This window comes from Neophocaena asiaeorientalis, unplaced genomic scaffold (genome assembly GCF_003031525.2).
Source record: "Neophocaena asiaeorientalis asiaeorientalis breed wild unplaced genomic scaffold, Neophocaena_asiaeorientalis_V1.1 scaffold130, whole genome shotgun sequence".
NCBI classification, from domain to species: Eukaryota; Metazoa; Chordata; class Mammalia; order Artiodactyla; family Phocoenidae; genus Neophocaena; species Neophocaena asiaeorientalis.
In genome coordinates this window covers 5,106,781-5,127,987 of record NW_020173397.1, presented here as the reverse complement: position 1 = coordinate 5,127,987, position 21,207 = coordinate 5,106,781, and the positions used below count along the sequence as shown (strand labels likewise).

At 35.3% G+C, this 21,207-nt stretch overlaps 1 protein-coding gene across 4 annotated transcripts in view; it reads left to right on the top strand.

The window, feature by feature from the left end:
• CNTN6 (contactin 6) overlaps positions 1-21,207 on the top strand; it is a 289,356-nt gene that overhangs the window by 254,229 nt on the left and 13,920 nt on the right. For all 4 annotated transcript variants that reach the window (XM_024747063.1, XM_024747065.1, XM_024747067.1 and 1 more), the window contains 5 exons: positions 8,982-9,157; positions 9,524-9,641; positions 10,427-10,585; positions 10,707-10,856; positions 13,653-13,723. In XM_024747063.1, the coding sequence (XP_024602831.1) occupies positions 8,982-9,157; positions 9,524-9,641; positions 10,427-10,585; positions 10,707-10,856; positions 13,653-13,723 (674 nt within the window). The remainder of the gene's footprint in view (positions 1-8,981; positions 9,158-9,523; positions 9,642-10,426; positions 10,586-10,706; positions 10,857-13,652; positions 13,724-21,207) is intronic.

Below are 21,207 nucleotides of genomic sequence, written 5' to 3'. Positions count from 1 at the left end.
TATACACACATTTTTTATATATATATATATATACACACACACATATATATATATACACACACACACACACATATATATATATATATATATATATATATATATATATATACATACACTTTTGTTTGTTTCTCTCTCCTCATAACCATTTTATAGCTTTGTTGCTCTATCTTCTAGGAGATTTTCTCAACTTTATCTTCCAGACTTTCTATTGTATTTTTGTTTTTGCTATTTTGAAAGAATTTCTAAGTGTCCTTTTATTTTCTGGCCTTGCTCTTTTTCTCCCCCTTCCTCTGAAAATATTGCTTGTAGTTTTTCTATTTTCTAGTTTATTTTTTATGCATGGTCTCTGTTGTCCCAAACTACTTTCTTCTCTTTCTTTGTTTTAATCCCTATCCTTTATTAAGAGGTGTACAAAGATACTTTGTGCATCTGTTGTCTGCTCATATTTAAGAGTGGGTCACTAAAAGTCTTACAGAAAGCTCTGATCTAGTGTGGGGATTTTTGAACAACTGGACTTCACATTTAGATGATCTGGCCAAGATATTTCTTTGGAAAACTCTAAGGTCACTATATTTGGATCTTTTCTTGTAGGCTCATCAGATCCCTAGGAAAATGTCCCTCCCCTCCCACCCAGGTTTCCTGCCTGGAGAGCAAAAGCCCAGCAGACAGCACCCTCAGAATGTTGCAACACATGGATCTCAGCCCTCACCCTGTACATGTTTCCTTGATTCCACTATTTTCAGTAGAAGCCCCCCACCCTTAACTGCTTGGTGACCAGAAGTTCAGAGACCCTCTGATGCATATCCTTGCAGGAAAGTAATTTGCTGGTCTTCTTCTGAGACAGGAAAACACTCTTGAGACCAAATAGCATCCTATTCATAAATTCCAAAATGAATTAATTCATAAAGACACGCTAAATAAGTTTTCTCCTCAGCCTTCCCACTGCCAGCCTATGACTGACCTTTACAGTAAGTCAGTTAGAAGTCATTCAACTTCATTCCAGTTCCTCAAATTTTGTCTCCCCTTTTCATCTCTGTTTTGGTGGATTAATGTCTTAGAAAAAAAAATTCTTTTGGCATCATTTTTTAGATGTTTATAAAGAACTTGAAGTAAATACTATGTAATCAATTATCATCGCCAGGATGTTGTATATCCTATTTTTTATTGTGATACTATTTTTCTCTGCTAATATTTAGAAGAAGTCAAGCTTTAGCTATTTTTTGCTTAAACAAAATTTGTCAAGTACTCTAGAAAGCACAGTTTGGGAGATTATGGGTCATGGACTCAAATCTTCCACTTGTACACTAGATATGATTCCCTCTCACATTCAGGGACATTCTCTCTCTCTCTCTCTCTCTCTCTCTCTCTCTCTCTCTCTCCTTACCCCCTCCCTCTCCCTCACTTGTCTTTTTCATCTCTATTATCCCCTCTAATGCATCACTCCCACCATCATACTTGCATACTGTTACTCCCATCATTAAAAAGCTGTCATTTTCTGACCTTACTTCCCCTCCGGCTACTGCCATATTTGACTTTTCTCCTTTATATCAAAACTCTTTTAAAACGTTGTCTGTACGAGCTTTCTTTTTTCAATCTTTCTGGTCAATTCTGTTTTGAATCCATGCAACCAGGCTATTTTCCTACCATTTCATCAATACTGTTCTTAACAAGGTGACTAGTAGCCTCCACACTGTTTTATCCAGAGGTCAGTTCTCAGTCATCTTACTTAAGGTATCAGACTAGTGATCACACAGTTCTTGATACACATTTCTCACTTGGCTACCAGGACATAGTATTTTTCAGGTTTTCCTTTAACATCTTGAGTCATTCCTTTTCAATTTCCTTTTCTAGCTCCTCTGAATCTTACCAATTTCCTAAATTTGGAGTATCACAGGGAACTGTCCTCGAATTAAAATCTACAAGCTAATTCCCAAAATGATAACCCAGCTTAATTATCTATCTTAATCCCAAATCCAACTGCCAATTTATCTTCACTTACCAATTTACTATATCATAACACTAACCTCCTAACTCTCACTCCCAGAACCTGCTCCTGCCACAGTAAATCCCCACTATATTAATGACAGCCTACACCGACACTTGCTCAAGCCAAATCCTTGTAGTCATTTTCACTCTTTTCCTTCTTTCAAACCCCATATCCCATTGTCCAACAAATGGACTCAGCAACAAGATATGTAAAGAATCTAACCAGGTCCCATAACTTCAATGACCAAACATTAGTTTAAACAATTACTGTCACTTTCCCAAAGTGTGTCTCTAGCACAGAGATACCCAACTAAGTTTATTTTGCCTCCTAGGGGACATAGGGCAATGTGTAGGGATATTTCTCGCTGTCACAACTGAAGGATCTACTAACATCTAGTAGGTAGAGGCCAAAGATGCTGCTAAATATCCTATAATGCACAGAACAGCCTCCCCACCTCACTCTGAATCCACTTACACATACATGCGACAAAATATAATCTGGCCCAAAATGATAACAATATTGAAATTAAGAGACTCACCCACAGCCTCAAAAGTATGGGCCTCAATTCCATCTTTGTCTCCCTTCTAGAAGCTTGAGTGTTCCTCTTAAATTGTAGATGAGTTTTTTGCCTCTGTTATGCAAATCCTCTAAAGGCTCCTCAGTTTGGTGTTGTTTTATTTGCTCAGTATTCACACTGATGTACACCTGGAAGAAAGTAAGGGTTCAATACTAATTAAATGGTTTTGAATAAAATACTGAATAAACAATTAGTATATTTTTATGTTAAGGGTTTCTACATCTGTCCAAAGTAGTGCTCACTTCTTTTTCCAAATGACATTAAGTATCATACTGTTGAAGCTATTATCTAAAAAGCTACTGATAAATGGCCGAAATATTTCCAACCCTACACATAATCTATTAAAAAAGTTAATAATATTGGTGAAACTTCTGTCCTGAGTAGTTGAAGTAGATTTATCACACAAACATCATACCAATATCAATCACAAATAATGTAAAAATATTTTAAAAATAAAAATCTCAAGCAGAAATTTTGGTGTTCTCACAGTGCCAGAAAGAAAAAAAGTGGGGCTCATAATCAACCAAATAGAATGAGGCCAGCTAAACAATTCAATCTGGAATCAAGACACCTCAGGGATTATGCCCTTAGTAATAAAAGCAGAGCAAAATTGACCAGGACTTAAAATCAATGACTCAATTTGTATCAATTCCTGACTAGATTCTGCTCTTTTTCAATTGCCTGCTTAAAAACTAAGTCTTCTTGGGAAAAATACAACAAAATGAAAATATTTACATTTTGAGCCACAGTGCCTGACATTTCATAAAATGTTACCAATAGCTGGAGCCAGGACCAAATGACCAAAACCCAGGGAAATATCAGATAACAGCAACAAGTCATGGCTGATTGAAATATAGAAGCTATCACACAAGGGTTTTAAAATAATTGTGATTAGTATGTTTTTTTAAAAGATGACAAGATGGAGAATTTCAGAAGAGAAATGGCATGTATTAAACATCAGTTGGAAGTTCTAGAAGTGAAAAATACAAAGGCTAAAATTAAGAACAAAACAGACTGACTTAACAGCAGATTAGATATGGTAGAGAAGAAGATTAGTAAAGAGAAAGATATGTGAATACAAGATATCCAATATGGAGAGGAAATGCAATAGGAAAGACAAAAAAGAACACAAAGAATATATTGTCGATGGTGAATAGGTCTAACATACATGAAATTGTGGTTCCCAAAGGGGCAGAGAAGGGATGTGGGATGACCAGTTTGAAGAAAGATTTTCCAGAGAGCTCAGAAAAACTGAAAATGACATCAGTCATCTATTCAGGAAATCATATGAGCCTTAATTAGGATAAACACAAAGGAAAGTTTAAATAAGCACATAGTAGCGAAAACAAAGGAAAGAAAAATCATCGCAATTAAAAAAAAACACATTATCTTCAAAAGAATAACAATGACAATGACAGCTGACATAACAACAGAATTAAGGGAATCAAAAAGACAGTGGAATGACATTTTTAATGGTCTGAAAGACAATACCAATAAAATTCTATTCCCAGCAAAATATCCTCTCAAATGAGGACAAAACAGAGATGCTTTCACCAAACAAAACCTCGGAGAACTTATCACTCAAATCAGCACTAAAAGAAATACTAATGAAACTCCTATAAACAGAAGGAATGTGGTCACAGATTGAAGAAGAAATTAAAAGCAATGGGAAGAGTTAATATGTTGATACGAGGCTAATTTGAGATTCTGAGGAATTAGGAAGAGGACCAAATTTTAGAAGTTTTTATTTCTAGTCTTCACAAGTTAACTAATGAGAGAAAATATCAGAGACTTCCATCACCTGTTTTAAGTGCTATTTATACACTAGTTTCCTTTATATCAGTATCTTAATAACATTTCCAATAATGTCATAGACAAATGAAGGCAGAATCACATGTTGTACAGAGGGAGAAAGATTTGATGATTTTTCTTAACATTCGTCAATCTTTTGAGAGGAGTTGATAATTCAGAACCACCTGAGCAGTTATTATTCTGAACAATGACCGTGAAAGAGTATCACTCACAGATGGAGATTTCAACTGAGTTAAAAGTACAAAAGAAACAAACAAAAAGTGACCAAAAGTAATATTTTCTGGATGCTCAGGAAAGACTAATTACATGATGGACTGCCATCCCTGGCTTGTAAAAATGTAGCTGGGGATCATGATATGTAATAGAGTGTTTGGCCATTGATACAGGGAACAAGCCACACTTATGTTTAAAGAAGTCATGCTTAACAGTTCTGAGAGAAACTTTGTTACTAGTTTTCATGTCTCCTGAGGTGCTCTTAACTAAAGATGGGTTCTGGAAATATTGTCTATTTTGACAAGGTGAATTTGAGTAAGGCTATTCATCAAAAGCATTATATATTTTATTAAGCCTTTCCTTGTACTTCTTAAAGATAGGATTGTTAGATCAAGCTGTTTTCGTATATCTGAATCTCACTGAAACAGACTGAAAAGAGTATATATTAAAATGCTGTAATTTTATGAACTCTCCATTAACGCATGTCATTCAAACTTAGAATAACCTTCAAAAAGTGGTCGGTCCTCTTCACACTAGAAGCTGAATGGAAAAGATGTCTCCCTATTCTGTATATAAATATTCACTACCCCCATCATTTCCTTTATGTCTTTCTTTTATTATTATTGAAAATTAGAAACACACAGAAAAGTAGAGAAAACAGTACCAGGAACACCTATGTACTCGTCAATCAGGGTTGATAATCATCAACTCATATCCAACTTTGTTTCACCTATACCCTCACCTACTTCTCCAACATCCACCTCAAATATCTAGAGGCAAATCATAAACATCATAATTTCTTCTATAAATCTTTCAGAATGTATTTTTAAATGACAAGGGGATCTTTTCAACATAACAATAAACCAGTTTTCCTATCTTAAAAAAATTAACAGGGGCTTCCCTGGTGGCGCAGTGGTTGAGAGTCCGCCTGCCGATTCAGGGGACACGGGTTCGTGCCCCGGTCAGGGAAGATCCCACATGCCGCGGAGCGGCTGGGCCTGTGAGCCATGGCCGCTGAGCCTGCACGACTGGAGCCTGTGCTCCGCAACGGGAGAGGCCACAACAGGGAGAGGCCAGCGTACAGCAAAAAAAAAAAAAAAAAAAAAAAAAAAAAAAAAAAAAAAAAAAAGATACAGCAGTAGAATGCATAAACAGGCGTTTTGGATTATACACAAACCGTTAAGCCACTTTCAGTTTCTCGTGAAACCTCCACAAGTTACAGGATATGTCCGAAGAATCTAACAGTTCCATTGTTTAAATTTACATCTCAATTCAGACTTAAACAGAATGGATTTGTATGAAGAGATAAATCTTTCTAGAAAAGACTGTTCCTTGAGAACCATCAGCTCTAGATGATCTAAGATTCACATTTCAAAATAATTTATCAGAAATTTATTCCAATGTTGTCACAGCCTATAAAATACTCTCAATGGTTCCATAACAATTGCATCAACAGAAAGATCTTTGCAAAAATAAAAAAATATCAAAAAGCATCTGCGATTTTACATTTGCCACGTGCAACCGATGTCAATCACTTAAAAATAAAATTGCTAAAACATAAATTCTGATGACCTAATAAATTTATAGAACAGTGAGAAAAATCTTATGATCACTCAAGATATAACTTTAATAAAGTATTATTTAATGTATATATAAAATTGAATCAAAAATATATTTTTGTAATTTGTATGTTTATGTTGTTACTCATGTATCATTATTACCCTGTTACATTTTGTAGGTAATATATTATTATTTTTATTTATTTATTTATTTATTTATTTATTTATTTATTTATTTATTTATTTATTTTTGTCCCCCTGCATCGGCAGACAGACTCTCAACCACTGTGCCACCAGGGAAGCCCCGGTAATATATTATTTTTAAAGCAAAGTAATTTCAAAGAAAAACACCCCACATTTTTATTTCATACTGTGACCCCAAAACTATGTAGCTGGCCCTAAAAACATCTAAAGCTTACATTCTGACTACCACCATCACCAAGCTTCATATTCTCCACGTTCCACTCCTGTTTTACTCTCCAACACTTCTTTCCAGCAAAATGGCTGCCTTGCCTCAACAAACCATTCTTCTTTGCACAGATTGTTTGTAAATGCTCTTGCCTGCATAGTGAATAAAGTTACTTCTCCCTGCCTATTATGTTTACTTAGCTAACTCCTATTTGCCTTTTACTGTCAGCTAAAGCAACCTTTTCCCAATAAACTGATCCCTCAGGATTCACTATTTTAATAGAATCATTTACTTCTAATACATGGCACTTATCACATTTGTAACTATGTATTTCTGAGTATGATTTGATTAACGCCAGCCTCTCATTTTATTCTTAAATCTCTGTGAAGGCAAGCACCACATCATTTTTATTTGGTGCTTTTTTTTTTTCTTCTCCTTCCATTGTATTTCCGATACTTAGCAGACAGCTGGAATTTGGTAGTTGCTCAATAAATATTAGTTAATGAATGAATGAACTAGTGAGAACATGTAAACATTATAATGAATTATAAATGCTTCTTATTCATGAAGTTTTAGTCATTATTACTATACTACTGACAAACTATGTATATAGGGAATGATTTGTCTAATTTTGCCACTTTGTGGTACCATAAATGGAAGGAGGGGCTTTCATTTTTAATATTTGAAAATTATTTTAACCGCATGATCCAAAACTTTAAATCACAGCAATTTTGCTCTACCAGCACAACCAGTTAGCCAACTCATCCTCCCATAAGTGTAAATAAGATATTAGCGATATATTTTTTTCAAGGATACTACAAGAAGGAAAATATTCTCTAGTCTTAAAATGTGTTACTGAAACCCTGGTTAGTATTTATTCTTTCTTTGTGGGAGACGTCTGAAGGCGGCTTGGAATGAAGAATGGACTTAGTCCACAAAATCATTCTTTAAACTTTTCCCCAGAAATAATTAGAATAAAAAGTACACGTGTCTAATATAATAAGGTAAAGAGTATCTTTAAAATATGAAAATATGAAGACACAGATACAATCTGATGTAGATTTAGATTTTCTTCATTATATTCAGAAATAAAATATGTGCTTTTTTCCATGACTCTTTTATCAATATGTACCTTAAAGCCCAAGATGATTACTTCCTACTTTTTGTTTATTAAGGAAACAATCACAAATTTTAAAATGTTGGAATAATACTTAAACATTCTATTGATAAAATACAGTGGCACACTCATCCATATGAACATATAAATTCAACCTCAATGCTACTTTGATTTCTTGAGCAGCACAAAGAAGCCAGAAGGAAAGTAAAGCTTTTAGCCTATGTCCTAGAGGGTAAAACTTTACCTTATGAGTGATCTTTAGAGAAAGAGATTTTCGAGGGTCCTCATTTCATTTTGTTTTGAAACTTCTTTATGTATGATACTTGCTTTCACTATAATTTGCCAAAATCCCTAATTCTTAAATGTAAATCCCTTAAAACATACTTTATTTTGGTAAGATAGTGCATATGTAAATCCAAATGTATGTCCAGGGTTTTTTTTGTGTGTGTGCTTACTGAGTTGCCATCTTAGTCAATTCTTAGTCCTCTAAAATCAAAACTATGTATTTTTTTATAAAAATGTAGTCAAAAATGATATCACTATGAGTCTCTTTTAACCACAGAAATATAGGATTCACAAGTCCAGCTGGAACACTGTTTGGAATTATCCTTTGAAATGGGTCAATGACATGATATGACTTGTAGAGCAAGGGCTGATATTGTGACTCCTATTTCTAGATAGAAATTTTTTTATGATAGATGTGTAATTCTAAAATTGTAAAATCTCGATGAAAAAAGTTACCTCTTTCCTATTCGTGCTGCACCTTTATCTAAAATAGAAAGTTTTTATCACTGCTATGTCAGAAATAGAATAAATATGTTGTATTCACATTTTCAAATATAAGCTTATGATTATAAATCTCGATATAATATAAACTAATGTAGTTATGATCTTAGGGATGCAATTTGTCTCATAGTATATGAAATTAACATAGAATATTTAGAGCTGTAACCATTGTGTGGATTGTAATATTGTGGCTGGAATTTCAGAATAAAATAATAATAAAAATGGTGTGGTGCATTCTCTACGTAGGGACTACTGTCTTTTGAGGTCCACAGTTTTCTATGAGCTACTTATTTTTATATTAAGTATAAATGAAAGTATGTCTTGAATTTTCTTACAAGTAATAGGCTACGTTGATTAATGCAGAAATATTTGAAAAGTGGGAATATAATTTTTCATATTGTAGAGCTTCATGTTTTATTTATATAATTTCAAACAATGGCAAAACCATTCAAAATATATATTTTATAGCCATATGCTAGCATTTGATAAGCTTTTATAATAATAATATTTTTTCTCAACAGAGAGGACTGTTATTACCGTGCCACCTTCCAAAATGGATGTTACAGTTGGCGAGAGTATAGTCCTACCCTGCCAGGTGTCCCATGACCCCTCCATTGAAGTTGTATTTCTATGGTCTTTCAATGGAGATGTCATAGACTTAAAAAAAGGAGTGGCTCATTTTGAGAAGATTGGAGGAGTAAGTTGCTGAAATTTTTAAGTGTTTAATAAAATGAATCAAGTCTTTTACATGAATCAATATCTTTCATAATTATTCTCCCCATATTGATGTGCATGGATAGTCACTGTCTGTTTATGAAGTTGCATCTGTTTTTGTTTTGTTTTGTTTTATGTCTTTCATAGAAATGCTTGTGTTCTGGATGCAATTATAATAAAGTGGATAATAAAAAGGATCAAATATGAGAAACTATAATACTAGTATATCTCCTAATTTCAGAGCTGCCTTACATTTAGTATTTATTCAGCTGTAAAAAAAAAAAAAAAAAAAAAAGGGACCTGCTGGGTATGATTATGTTTTTATACTTTTTTCCCTATCTATCTGCAGGAATCTGTTGGGGATTTGATGATAAGGAATATTCAGTTAAATCATTCAGGAAAATATCTGTGCACAGTAAAAACAACTCTCGAAAGTTTATCTGCCGAAGCTGATATAATTGTGAGGGGTAAGCATAAATGGTGAAAATGAATGAGCACCCAGTTTATTCACAATCAAAAATGTTAATATGTATTGATACATGGTAGATCTTTGAGTAACCACATTATGATAAAAAAGTGAGATAAATAGTACAGATTTTTTTATTTTTTAAACTCTAAGACTCCAGGGTACGGGTATAAATATGGATATTGAAATGAGTGGGTTTTGTCTCTTTATAAGGAATGGTCAGACTTAGCAAGCAGTGTCGGTCCCTATAGACATGCTTTCTATTCATAATAAACCATTCTTGTCAGAGCAGGGTCAAAGTCACATGTTCCTGAAGGTCTCCATATCAGATGCATTTATTTGAGTTAGCTTTCAAGAGAGAATGGACAAGAACGGTTCTCAATTTTTGAGGTTAATTCCCTATCGGATGATATTCAACCATCCCATGACTGGCATTTTCTAATCTTCAAGGGAAGCATTTCTAAATTAATCTCTCGGGCTTCCCTGGTGGCGCAGTGGATGAGAGTCCGCTTGCCGATGCAGGGGACACGGGTTCGTGCCCCTGTCTGGGAGGTTGCCCAAAAAAAAAAAAAAAAAAAAAAAAAAAAAAAAAAAAAAAAAAAACAAGTTTATAAATTAATCTCTCACCATGTAAGTTGAATTAATAGGGATTTATCTCAAATAATGTGCTAAAATACATTATGTTCAATATTTTATTTTCTAAGCATAACAGATTAGACTATCTCTGTCCCAAATCCATGAATTTAATAATTTCCAATATATTTATCATAAAACATATTTTTCAAGGTCCCCCAGGTCCCCCAGAAGATGTAAGAGTGGAACACATTTCCAGTACTACTTCTCAACTAAGCTGGAGACCAGGCTCAGATAATAACAGTCCCATTCAAATATTTAGTATTCAGGCTCGGACACCATTTTCTGTGGGTTGGCAGGCTGTTTCTACAGGTAAGTGACACAAGTAGTTTTGAATAATTTTCTAAAACAGATGGTGTGTTTGTTTAATTGAATAACTGATTGTTTTTAACTAGTGCCAATTTAGGGGCCTGAAGCATCCCCTTCTTTTCAGTTCCAGAAATTCTCAATGGTAAGACATACAATGCAACAGTGGTTGGTTTGAGTCCTTGGGTGGAATATGAGTTTCGTGTTGTTGCCGGGAATAGCATTGGGATTGGAGAACCAAGTAAACCATCAGAAGTGTTAAGAACCAAAGCATCAGGTAAGAAATCAATGTCTTCTAAAGATGTGGAAGACCTTTTAAAGTATAGTTCCTCAAGAAAATAAGTGAGAAGGGTAGTATTTTTGGTCCAAAATCAGAGGCAGTAAATCGGTGGCTCTTATTTTCCATTTGTATGTGCACAGAGCAAGGTGTATTTTCTCCCAAAAAGTGAATTCAAAAAGAGATGATTATAGTTAAGCAGGCATGTCAAAAATTAGAATTTTTCAAAAGCTGTCCTCTCATCTCATCTATTTTCTAGCCAAAATCCATTCAAGAATCTGTAGATTTGTAAATGCAAATGAGTTACTGCTTGTTTCATTAAATGTTGTAGCCAAGAATTAACTGAGACTCTGATGGTGCTGCCAGCCACACATTTCCATCTATTTCTCAACTCTGACCTAGCTGCAGCTTCATTGAGCGATAGTATAAATTTTTCCACAGGCAAATGAGGTAAATTTTAAACTCATTTAACAGAAGTGCTAATTGAGCATCAACTGGTTCACTGAACAGCAGAATTCAAGTGGAACCTGTCTCAGAAATCACACCTTCTTAAGCTCTTTTCAATGGATCCTTTGTTCCACTCTTAAACTTTCACATCCAAGGTGACATTTGATCTGCGCAATGCATGTAGCCAACAAAGTTCACATTCTTATCCAGTCACCTATGGAGGATCACTGATGCTGCTGGCTTAGTTTAACAAGAACTATTTCAACGGTGTGTGCAACTGTCAGATGTCAATAAATCATTTTTTTTAAACTAAAGGTAATGCTAATCATTTTATTATAGGATTATGGCTGGAAAACAGCATATTTGGTAGTGATATCTTAAATCATTCTAAAAGTTTAGAGCTGAGAGGAGGGTCCTCACTTTGATAAGAGGAAGAAAAGGAAGACCAGGATGTTAGCTGATTGTTTTGGACAAAGTCAGGATTTGAACCCAGACATCCAGACTTAGGCACCAGCATTCACCATAACAGTGGGCCTTAACCTAAATGAGATAAAGACTGACATAAGGAAATGTCTAAATATAGAAATTCCCAGGCCCTACCACAGACCAACTGGATAAGAATCTAGAAGCGTGGTCCATGACTCTGGATATTAGCTTCAATTTCAGATTGTTTGTTTACAGCTGATTTATATTATGATAGTTTTGGGCAGGGTTGATGTTAATTCTAAAGTTTTTACAGTAAAGTTTTTATGTCACCTTCTGTTAACCATGGACGCTCTCATTTCAGTAGCATAATGAGACTTGGTATTCATAATGATTTCCCTGAGGCTCCAAATCATACTGAAGTGAGAGGTTGTGAGGTTTTGTTTGTTTGTTTGTTTGCTGCTATCATCAAAGACAGTTCTTCTCAATATGGCTTTAGGATGCGTATGGCTCATTTGAAAACTGAAGAAAAGAGGGACCTTTATTACCCAGAATATTGGAAACTTTTGCAAAGAGTTAAAGTATAATTTAAAATAATTTCTTTATGTATCTAAACTATTCAATTGTCCTGCAATATGTTACTGTAAGCTGTCGAGTACTAGAAACCCTGCAACTGTAGAAGCTATTCCAATTCATGCTGCTTTTGGCCAAAGGCATTGGAAGGCATTGGAAGGCTTAGATGTTCAAGGCAATCTTTTAAATAAATTATGAAGATCAAAGCAGACAAAGTTAGGGTCAATCTGAATATGAGAGTAGATAACGTCTGGTGTTATTACTTAAAAGAACAATGAGATTATTATATCACTGTATCATTTATAGAGTTAAATATGTATGAAATGGGAATAAATAAAACAAGTAGTCTAGATTTATCTGAATGGTATAAATGGTGGGAGAAAATCTTGGAATGAGTAATTAAACATTACATATTTTAATTCAAAAATGATCGATATAGATAATTTTATCTATATATAAAGTATACCCTGCAGATTTACCCATTATCATAGATTTAGCATACTTTTGCTATTATTGCAGGGAAAAGAATACTTTTTAACACTTCAACATGTATAAAGTTTCATTCTGTTTATATACTATGATACTCTACTCATGCTCACAATTGGCATCGATTTTACAATTTGCCTTGAACTATTTATGTTTCATTACACTAGTCCTCACAAGGGTATAGTTGAAGGACATATTTTTTCCTAATTTGTAAAAATGATCAGTGTCTGGAATGTTCTACCACTGAGCCTTAGGGTCCTAGAGTTAAACCCAGGGAATCCTCTCAATCACATCCTTGATCAGAGAACAGTTTAGTTTGATTGTGAAAAATTAGAGGAAAAGTCCTGCTCTGTACTGAGAGATTTGAGATTCAAACAAAGAGTTATAAAACAAGAATTTTCAAAATTTATGTATCTTTAAGGATTCATTTTTAAATGTTAAAATATCCTGATGGCTAACAAAAAGAACAATTATTTTAGTTTATTTATTGAAAAATAATTGACTGCCTAAGTAACTCGTTTATAGCACAACTGTATAATTAGGCACTAAATCAGCAACGTCGCAGTTACCATCTGAATACAACATCATTTTGCCAATTAGTAGATGATGCATAATAATGTCAAATATACGATGTTAGTCGATTTTTAATTAATTTTGGAGCCAGGGTGCTCTTGTATCAAACACAACTGTGTCCTCTCTCCTAGAAATTTGGATATGTGTAAACATAATTTATGTTCATTAAAAATGCAAGACTCTCTCATAATGTGTCTGTGTGAGATTTTGAAAGCTGAAATCCAAAAACAAAATTCTTCCCAATGAAGACGTACTTTAGTAATTGCCATCCTATGTTTCTCTTGGTTGCTTTAGTCCCTGTCATGGCACCAACAAACATCAATGGAGGTGGAGGAAGTCGGTCTGAACTCGTTATTACGTGGGAGGTAATTTTCTATCCAACTGAGTTACTTTAAAGGAAAAAGATTTAGCTGGCAAAGAGGAATATTGAAAAACAAAAAAGAAGATTTATTTGATCACTATTGAGTATATAAAAATACGTGGTATGAGAGACTCCTGATGATGCATTATTTAAAAGAGGTATTGGAAACTTTTTGTATTTCTACTAAAGTTAAGAGAGTGTGACTAACTCAACACTATTTGCTTCCAAATATAAGAAACAGAAGTTCAATGTCTATTGAAGGTGGGTCAGTAGCATTTTTGTTATTAGTTAATGAACTAGAAATTATTTATTTATTACCTCTAGAACTATTCATGAGTAAGACTCAGCAGAGCGCAGGTAGAAAATAATTTCCCTATCATTGTTCCTTAAATCCTTCCTTTGTTCTTCCCTGCATCTAGATGAAAGCTTAGGCAGACGGGATAGCTTTTGTAGTCATTATTATTAAGTATCAGCAGGTAGGTTCATTTTTATACTTAAAATTGTTTTCAACCTGGTTTATTATCATAAACTTTAGACTTTCAACCAATCTAAAGTTTCTCATTTCTAGACACTCAGGCCTGCCTCAGCGGAGAAATGCTATAGTGTGAAAGGGAATGCATAGGCAGTTCTCCACCTTTTCTCCACTCTGCTATTCAATTTCTCCTTTCCCAAACTAGTTCCTCCAGAGTTGTAGTAAACTGGGATTGGGAGGAGAGGAAAAGGACAGAAAAAGTCCTGACTGCTGGTACATTTGTAATTTGACTTTGGTATACTCTAGGAACGGTAAATGACCAGACGTTGACTTTCATACAGCAGTTTTTTTGTTTTGCTTTGTTTTTTGGTGGTTTTTGGTGGTGCGGCAAAGGGGGCAACTTTTGGTTGTCGTTCCTTCGTGCAAGCTGCCAGAAGGTCTCCTCAGTTCCTGGAATCTGGTGGTCCATGGCCAGACTGTTCTGATAGAGGTTATCTCTCTCCTCTAGATGCTCTTTGTGGATACAGCATCATAAGGTTGCAACTCTATGATGACAGAGCAACCGTAACGTTGCTCATGGATAGCTCCCTACATGGTTTTCACATTTGCCCTCAGCAAACATGCACCTTTGCTCTATGTTCCATGGAAGTGCAGTGTGTCCCCACTTAGCCTCTCTTCACTCTGCCACAATACACTGTCCAGGTCTCTCTCCCCTTTGGAAGTTTCTCAGGCATTTGTCAGTTAAAAGAACCTGCATCCCCTAAATTACAGAGAATACATATCATGTGTTTCTTTCTGAAGCCTCTTCACTTGGTTAGGCAAGGGGTAAGAAGTAGCCCCTTTGCTTTCCCCTGGGCGGAGGGGTAGGAATGCACAGCTTTTTCTACAACCGTCTCAAAACAAACCAGCCTAAACAAACCAACATTCCCTTTCTGTACATTTCTCTTGGGTTATAGGCTAAGTTTTGCCAGGTAGACTTATATATAAATGGTTTGATATCTCTCTTTAGAATGCATGGCACTTCATACCTTTGTTATCAGCTTTGAGCCCCAGCTATAACTGATAAAAGAGCCTTGCCCTATTTCATTGGCCTGTGTACATGTTTCTGACACTGTGGCGATAATTTTCATAGCCAAAATATCCACTTCCGTGGACATTTCAATATCACACCTAAGAACATGATGGCTATGGGTGTTTTTAGTTAAAAATCATGATGTCTGATATATTAGAGGGGCTCTCATTGGGAGGGAGGGGTGGTTTCATCCCTCAGGAGATATTTACAATGTCTGAGGGCATGTCTGGTTGGTTACAACTAAGGCGAGAGGTTCATCTGGATAGAGGCTAGGATGCAGCTAAACATCCTACAATGCCCAGGCCAGCGCCCCCCCACCGCCATGAGAAGAAATTATCTGCCCCCAGATGTCAAGAGTGCTGAGGTTTAGAAACCCTGTTGCAGAATAATAGGAATTCATTGCATCTGTAAATGATTTTACAGTAGTATAGGACCTTCTATATATATGGTCCATTTTATTCCTCACAAAATCTACAAACAATAAATGTTGGAGAGGGTGTGGAAAAAAGGTAACCCTCTTGCACTGCTGGTGGGAATGTAAATTGATACACCACTATGGAGAACAGTATGGAGGTTCCTTAAAAAAACTAAAAATAGAACTACCATGTGACCCAGCAATCCCACTACTGGGCACATACCCAAAGAAAACCATAATTCAAAAGACACATGCACCCCAATGTTCACTGCAGCACTATTTACAATAGCCAGGACATGGAAGCAACCTAAATGTCCATCAACTGAGGAATGGATAAAGAAGATGTGGTACATACATACAATGGAATATTACTCAGCCATAAAAAGGAACGAAATTGGGTCATTTGTAGAGACACGGATGGACCTGGAGACTATCATACAGAGTGAAGTAAGTCATAAAGAGAAAAATGAATATCGTATGTTAACGCATATATGTGGAATCTGAAAAAATTGCTATAGACGATCTTATTTACAAAGCAGAAATAGAGACACAGATGTAGACAACAAACGTATGGATACCAAGAGGGAAGGGGGGGCGGGATGAATTGGGAGATTGGGATTGACATATATACATTACTGATGCTGTGTATGAAATAGATAACTAATGAGAACCTACCGTATAGCACAGGAAACTCTACTCAATGCTCTGTGGTGACCTAAATGGGAAGGAAAGCCCAAAAAGAGGGGATGTATGTATACATACAGCTGATTCACTTTGCTGTATAGTAGAAACTAACACAACATTGTACAGCAACTATACTCCAAAAAAAATTTTTAAAAAGAAACAAAATTCTATTACAGATAGAGAAAAAGTAGTATTATTAAACCCTCTTCATATGAGAGAACACTGAGACACAGAGAGGTTTTCTAAAGGTTGTAAACAACAGAGCCAGGAACCAGGTGCAGCTACTATAAAAGTTGTCCTTTCTTCTGGACGTCTAGTTTCACATATGCGTTATGGGCCTAGCACAGTGCCTGGTATGCGGTGCGACCTCCTGAAGTACCTGTTGGATGAACGGATGTGCACAGAGAGAGATGTGGCTCACTTGTGGAGCACTTACAGGATTTTCAGTGCTGTGCTGGACATTTCGTGTCATTTACTCCTCATGACAATGCTAGCCGGTGGCAATGCCACGTTCAGAAAAGAAAATAGGCTTAGAAATGCAATATAGGTGGGCAGATAAGCATCTGACTACAGGACTCTCCATGCTTTTTTACTTTGTCCTAAATTAGAATTCCAATGGTCCGTATGCAAAGTCATGGTTTAGAGAGGCCAAGAGTTTTCCTGTATGTGCCTTGAGTAGTAAGTTAATCAAGTTATTCTTGTTTACCAAACACGTTTGCCACAGAAACACTGACTCTCAAGTAGTCTAAAACAGGATTGGTTTTGTGGGATGGTGAGTAGGTTATTTAGGTTTCAATATTCTTTGAAGGCCATATAAGCATTTCATCACCTGCCTAACTTCACCCCTTGTTTTTTCTCCTCCACGGTCAGAAATTACTAAAGGTTGGTAAATCACAGCTTTTACTCAGTCTATACGTGAGGAGAATGGGAAATCCTATGTATACTATTCTTAAATAGAGATGATGTGAATTACCAAAAAAAAAAAAAATCTTTCCACGATTTATAATGTTCTTTTTAAAGCCAGGTTCCAGAGACCATCACCTACAGGCCAAATCTGGCCTGCTCCCCGTTTTCCTAGCCAAATTCACCCACGACCATACCCATTCTCTTATGTGTTATGTATCACTGCTTTCATGATGTTGCAAGAGACCCTAGATCCCCAAATGCTCAAAATATTTAAGCATCTGACCCTCTACAGAAAACTTTTTCTGACCTATATTTTAAAAAAATTAAGTTAAAATCATTCCCGCTGCGTTATTTCTTCTTGGGATATCAGATATGAGGATACTAACAGAAACTATTACATAAATGGATGCAAGTTCCCATTTATCATTCACATTTGGCATAATGTACATGCAGTTACTGAGCCAAATTCTTCTGGTGCCCAAACTTCTTTAAGGAATCAGTTATGTGTACTTAGAAGGAAATGCATACATTAATTTGAGCCACCAGAAGGCACACAGTAACACTTTCAATTCAGTGAACACTAACGAGTAGTGCAGTGGGGGTACAAAAATGAATTTCTTAAAAAAAAAAGTCTTTTTGTTCAGAAACTGACAGGACAGTCTTAACTCAGCCTGAAATGAGGTCAGGAAAGGTACCATCAGAGCATATCTGAACTATGCTGTGAAAAAGAACTCGGGCATAAAGAGACCATTGCAGGCTAAAGTCACCGCACTGTGGATGAAGAAGTACCCATTGAGCTTTCAACACTAATCCAGGTCCAACCACTGTTCTAAACTCAGTTTGACTCCACCTTTATGGTTTATGAGTACACTGTGGTATAATCGACCCGTGTTTTCTCCTGTGCCAAAATAATGTGTATTTTGTGTATGGTTATTTGTTTTGGTTTGTTATCTTTCCACTAACCTAGACATGATATCTAACTTTAGGGATGTAATAACTGCTAACCTTTTTTAAAGGTATCTTTACTCATATGTTATTTTAGTTTGTACCCAAAATACCTGCAAGTTTGAGGTGCTTATGACAAATGTCTCATAAAAAATATGACTATAAAATTAGGCATATAGGATAAAAAACTGTAGAGTAAGAAATAAACACCCAAACTGCTCATTGATACACTTTTTACCTAGAGGGTCAGCCAGTAAAACTATTCAGCCTTGCAAGCTACATGGCCTGTTTCACAACTTCTCATCCCTGCCATTGTCATTCAAAAGCCACATATCATTATACAAATTAACATGTGTGACTGTGTTTCCAAAAACCTTTATTTTCAAAACCAGACTACAGGCCAGATTTGGTTCAAAGGCCGTAGTTTGCTGACTCTTGGTCTATACAAAAAATGTAGTTCTTACAGACGCGGTGACGGAGAACTATACTGTTAATCTTTATCAGCTTTAAGAGATTTCATTACCAGAGGAAGTTTTGAATTTCTGTACTCTGCTGAATACTTTCTCTGCTTAAAGGAGAAAACTCTCTTTCTGGCCACGTTAAATAGCTATATATATTTCTCTATCATTTGGCTCTCAGCCCATATGAAAGAATGAAAGGAAGGTCCTAAATAAGCCTTTTTTTCTCCTCTAAACTGAGCATGTTGGACTCAGATCTTTCTTGAGGGAACACCATGTGAAACATTCATTGCAGTTCACTACCAAAAACAAAAGTCCTCCACTCTCTCTGATGAACTAATAAACATCTTGATTAAATCTAAGATCAGAGAAGCACCCAAAAGAAATCAAATTCTCTAGCAAGCAGCTTAAATTCTCATAAATCTCTTCCATACCACTCAAAGTTAACCATTTTAATTCTGATCTACCTGTGAAAGGGAAGTGTCAACACAAGGAAGCATTTTCTTTCCTAAGATTTCAGGACATGTATTTTTCTTCTGCTTTTCACAGTCCATATTCCTTAGGTTGTTCCACATGGCAAGAAGCAGAGAGCAGCTCAGGTCATCTTGGTTAATGGGGATGTATTTTAAAGCTACATGGGAAGTAATGAGGATGGGAAAAAGTCTCAGTAACCAAGCAGACAGGGCAAAAGAAGAACCGGAACATCATTCATCACTGTTCTGAGAACCGTAGCCCTACCCTGCTGTCATGTGTTCTGGTAACCCAGCCTCAGTTCTAATAGTCCCCCCTGCTCCTCCTTCAGTTCTTCCTATTTACTTTACTTAGAGTTTACTTATAGTTTATAGTTTTCTACTTGACTAATGGCTAAATTCTATCCCTTCTCTGTATAATTTACAGCTTAGATTTTCTCCTAGCTTCCACTGCCTCAGTGTCCCTGCTACTGTATGTTTTCTACTTATTGCTTGCTCTAAGTTTATCTATTATTACCCCAACACACCTATGTTTCATATTCAAATTCCATAAGGGAGAGGAATTAATTGGGTTTGCTAGTCACTATAGAATTCAGAGATTCTGATGGATAAAGAAGTTGTGATACAAATATACAACGGAATACTACCCAAACATAAAAAAGAATAAAATAATGCCATTTGCAGCAACATGGACGAGATTATCACACTAAGTGAAGTAAGTCAGAAAGAGAAAGACAAATACCACATGATATCACTTATATGTGGAATCTAAAATATGGCACAAATGAACCTATCTACAAAACAGAAACAGACACACAGAGATCAGGCTTGTGGTTGCCTGGAGGAAGAGGGTAGGGAGGAGGATGGATTGGGAATTTGGGGTTGGCAGATGCAAACTATTACATTTAAAATGGATAAACAACAAGGTCCTAGTGTATGGGGAACTGTATCCAATCTCCTGGCATAAACCACAATGGAAAAGATTATTTTAAAAATAATGAAATGTATATATGTGTAAAAAAAAAAAGAAGAATTCAGAGATTCTGTACCAGAACACCTCAAAGATTCTGACCAAGAGGGTGCCTTTTGTTCTGGTGCCCACTGCTGGATAACCAGATGTGTGGTCTAAGTCACAGGATAATGTGATACAATAAATGGATACCTTTGGTAAGGAAAACCTCAGGAATAAAGCTGTGTGCATGAGAGACTCAAGCATTATGCCCTATCAGGTATGCCTTTATTAGTCTACATGAAAATGTTCAGAAATAAAAAGTATCTTCCTTTACAAAAACTAAATAACTTCTATCATTTTTAAATATAACTTTCTTATAAACAGCTGGAATATTTGTCTAAATTCAAGGACTAATTCATTTTCACTTCTTTATGTGATTATTTATAATGGGGAACTTGTATCTATTTTTGTTTTGTAATTTTAATAAATTTAAGTTTTAAATGACTCAGAATTTTGTCTCTGGGACTTAGCAAACTTTCTGTTGTTTGTTTTTTAATATTAAGAAAAGTGCACACTGATACTACGACTAATGAAGATGTATGTTTCAAAAAAAATATATATATATTAGACGGTCCCTTATATGTTTGTGCTTGAGTAATAGTCTATATGTTTTAAAGCAAATATTATTACACATTGATTATATCACCTGTATTTACAAAAATTTGTTGAAAATGTGAAAGGAAAACATGGCTAGCCTTGAAATAGTTAACAAGTTAATTTTGTGCTGAGTTTAAAATTTTATATCAAAATTATGTTTTAGCTTATAAAATCTTACAATCTTATAAACCATTTTATTATTACAATTTAGGAATAATCAGGAAGGATATATAAACATGTAAAACCTGTTTTACATTTCCATTTACATTTTTCATTTATTTATCTGAGTATCTTAAGTTGGGATCATTTTTCTAATTGGCATTCCAAATAGAAGTTTTTTTTTTTTTTTTCAATACTTCATTAAACAGGGTAAATATCCATGCTATCTCTACAAAAGATATGCCAAACAATCAATAAACATAACAATAGCGGTACAATACATTTTTCTAAATACTCA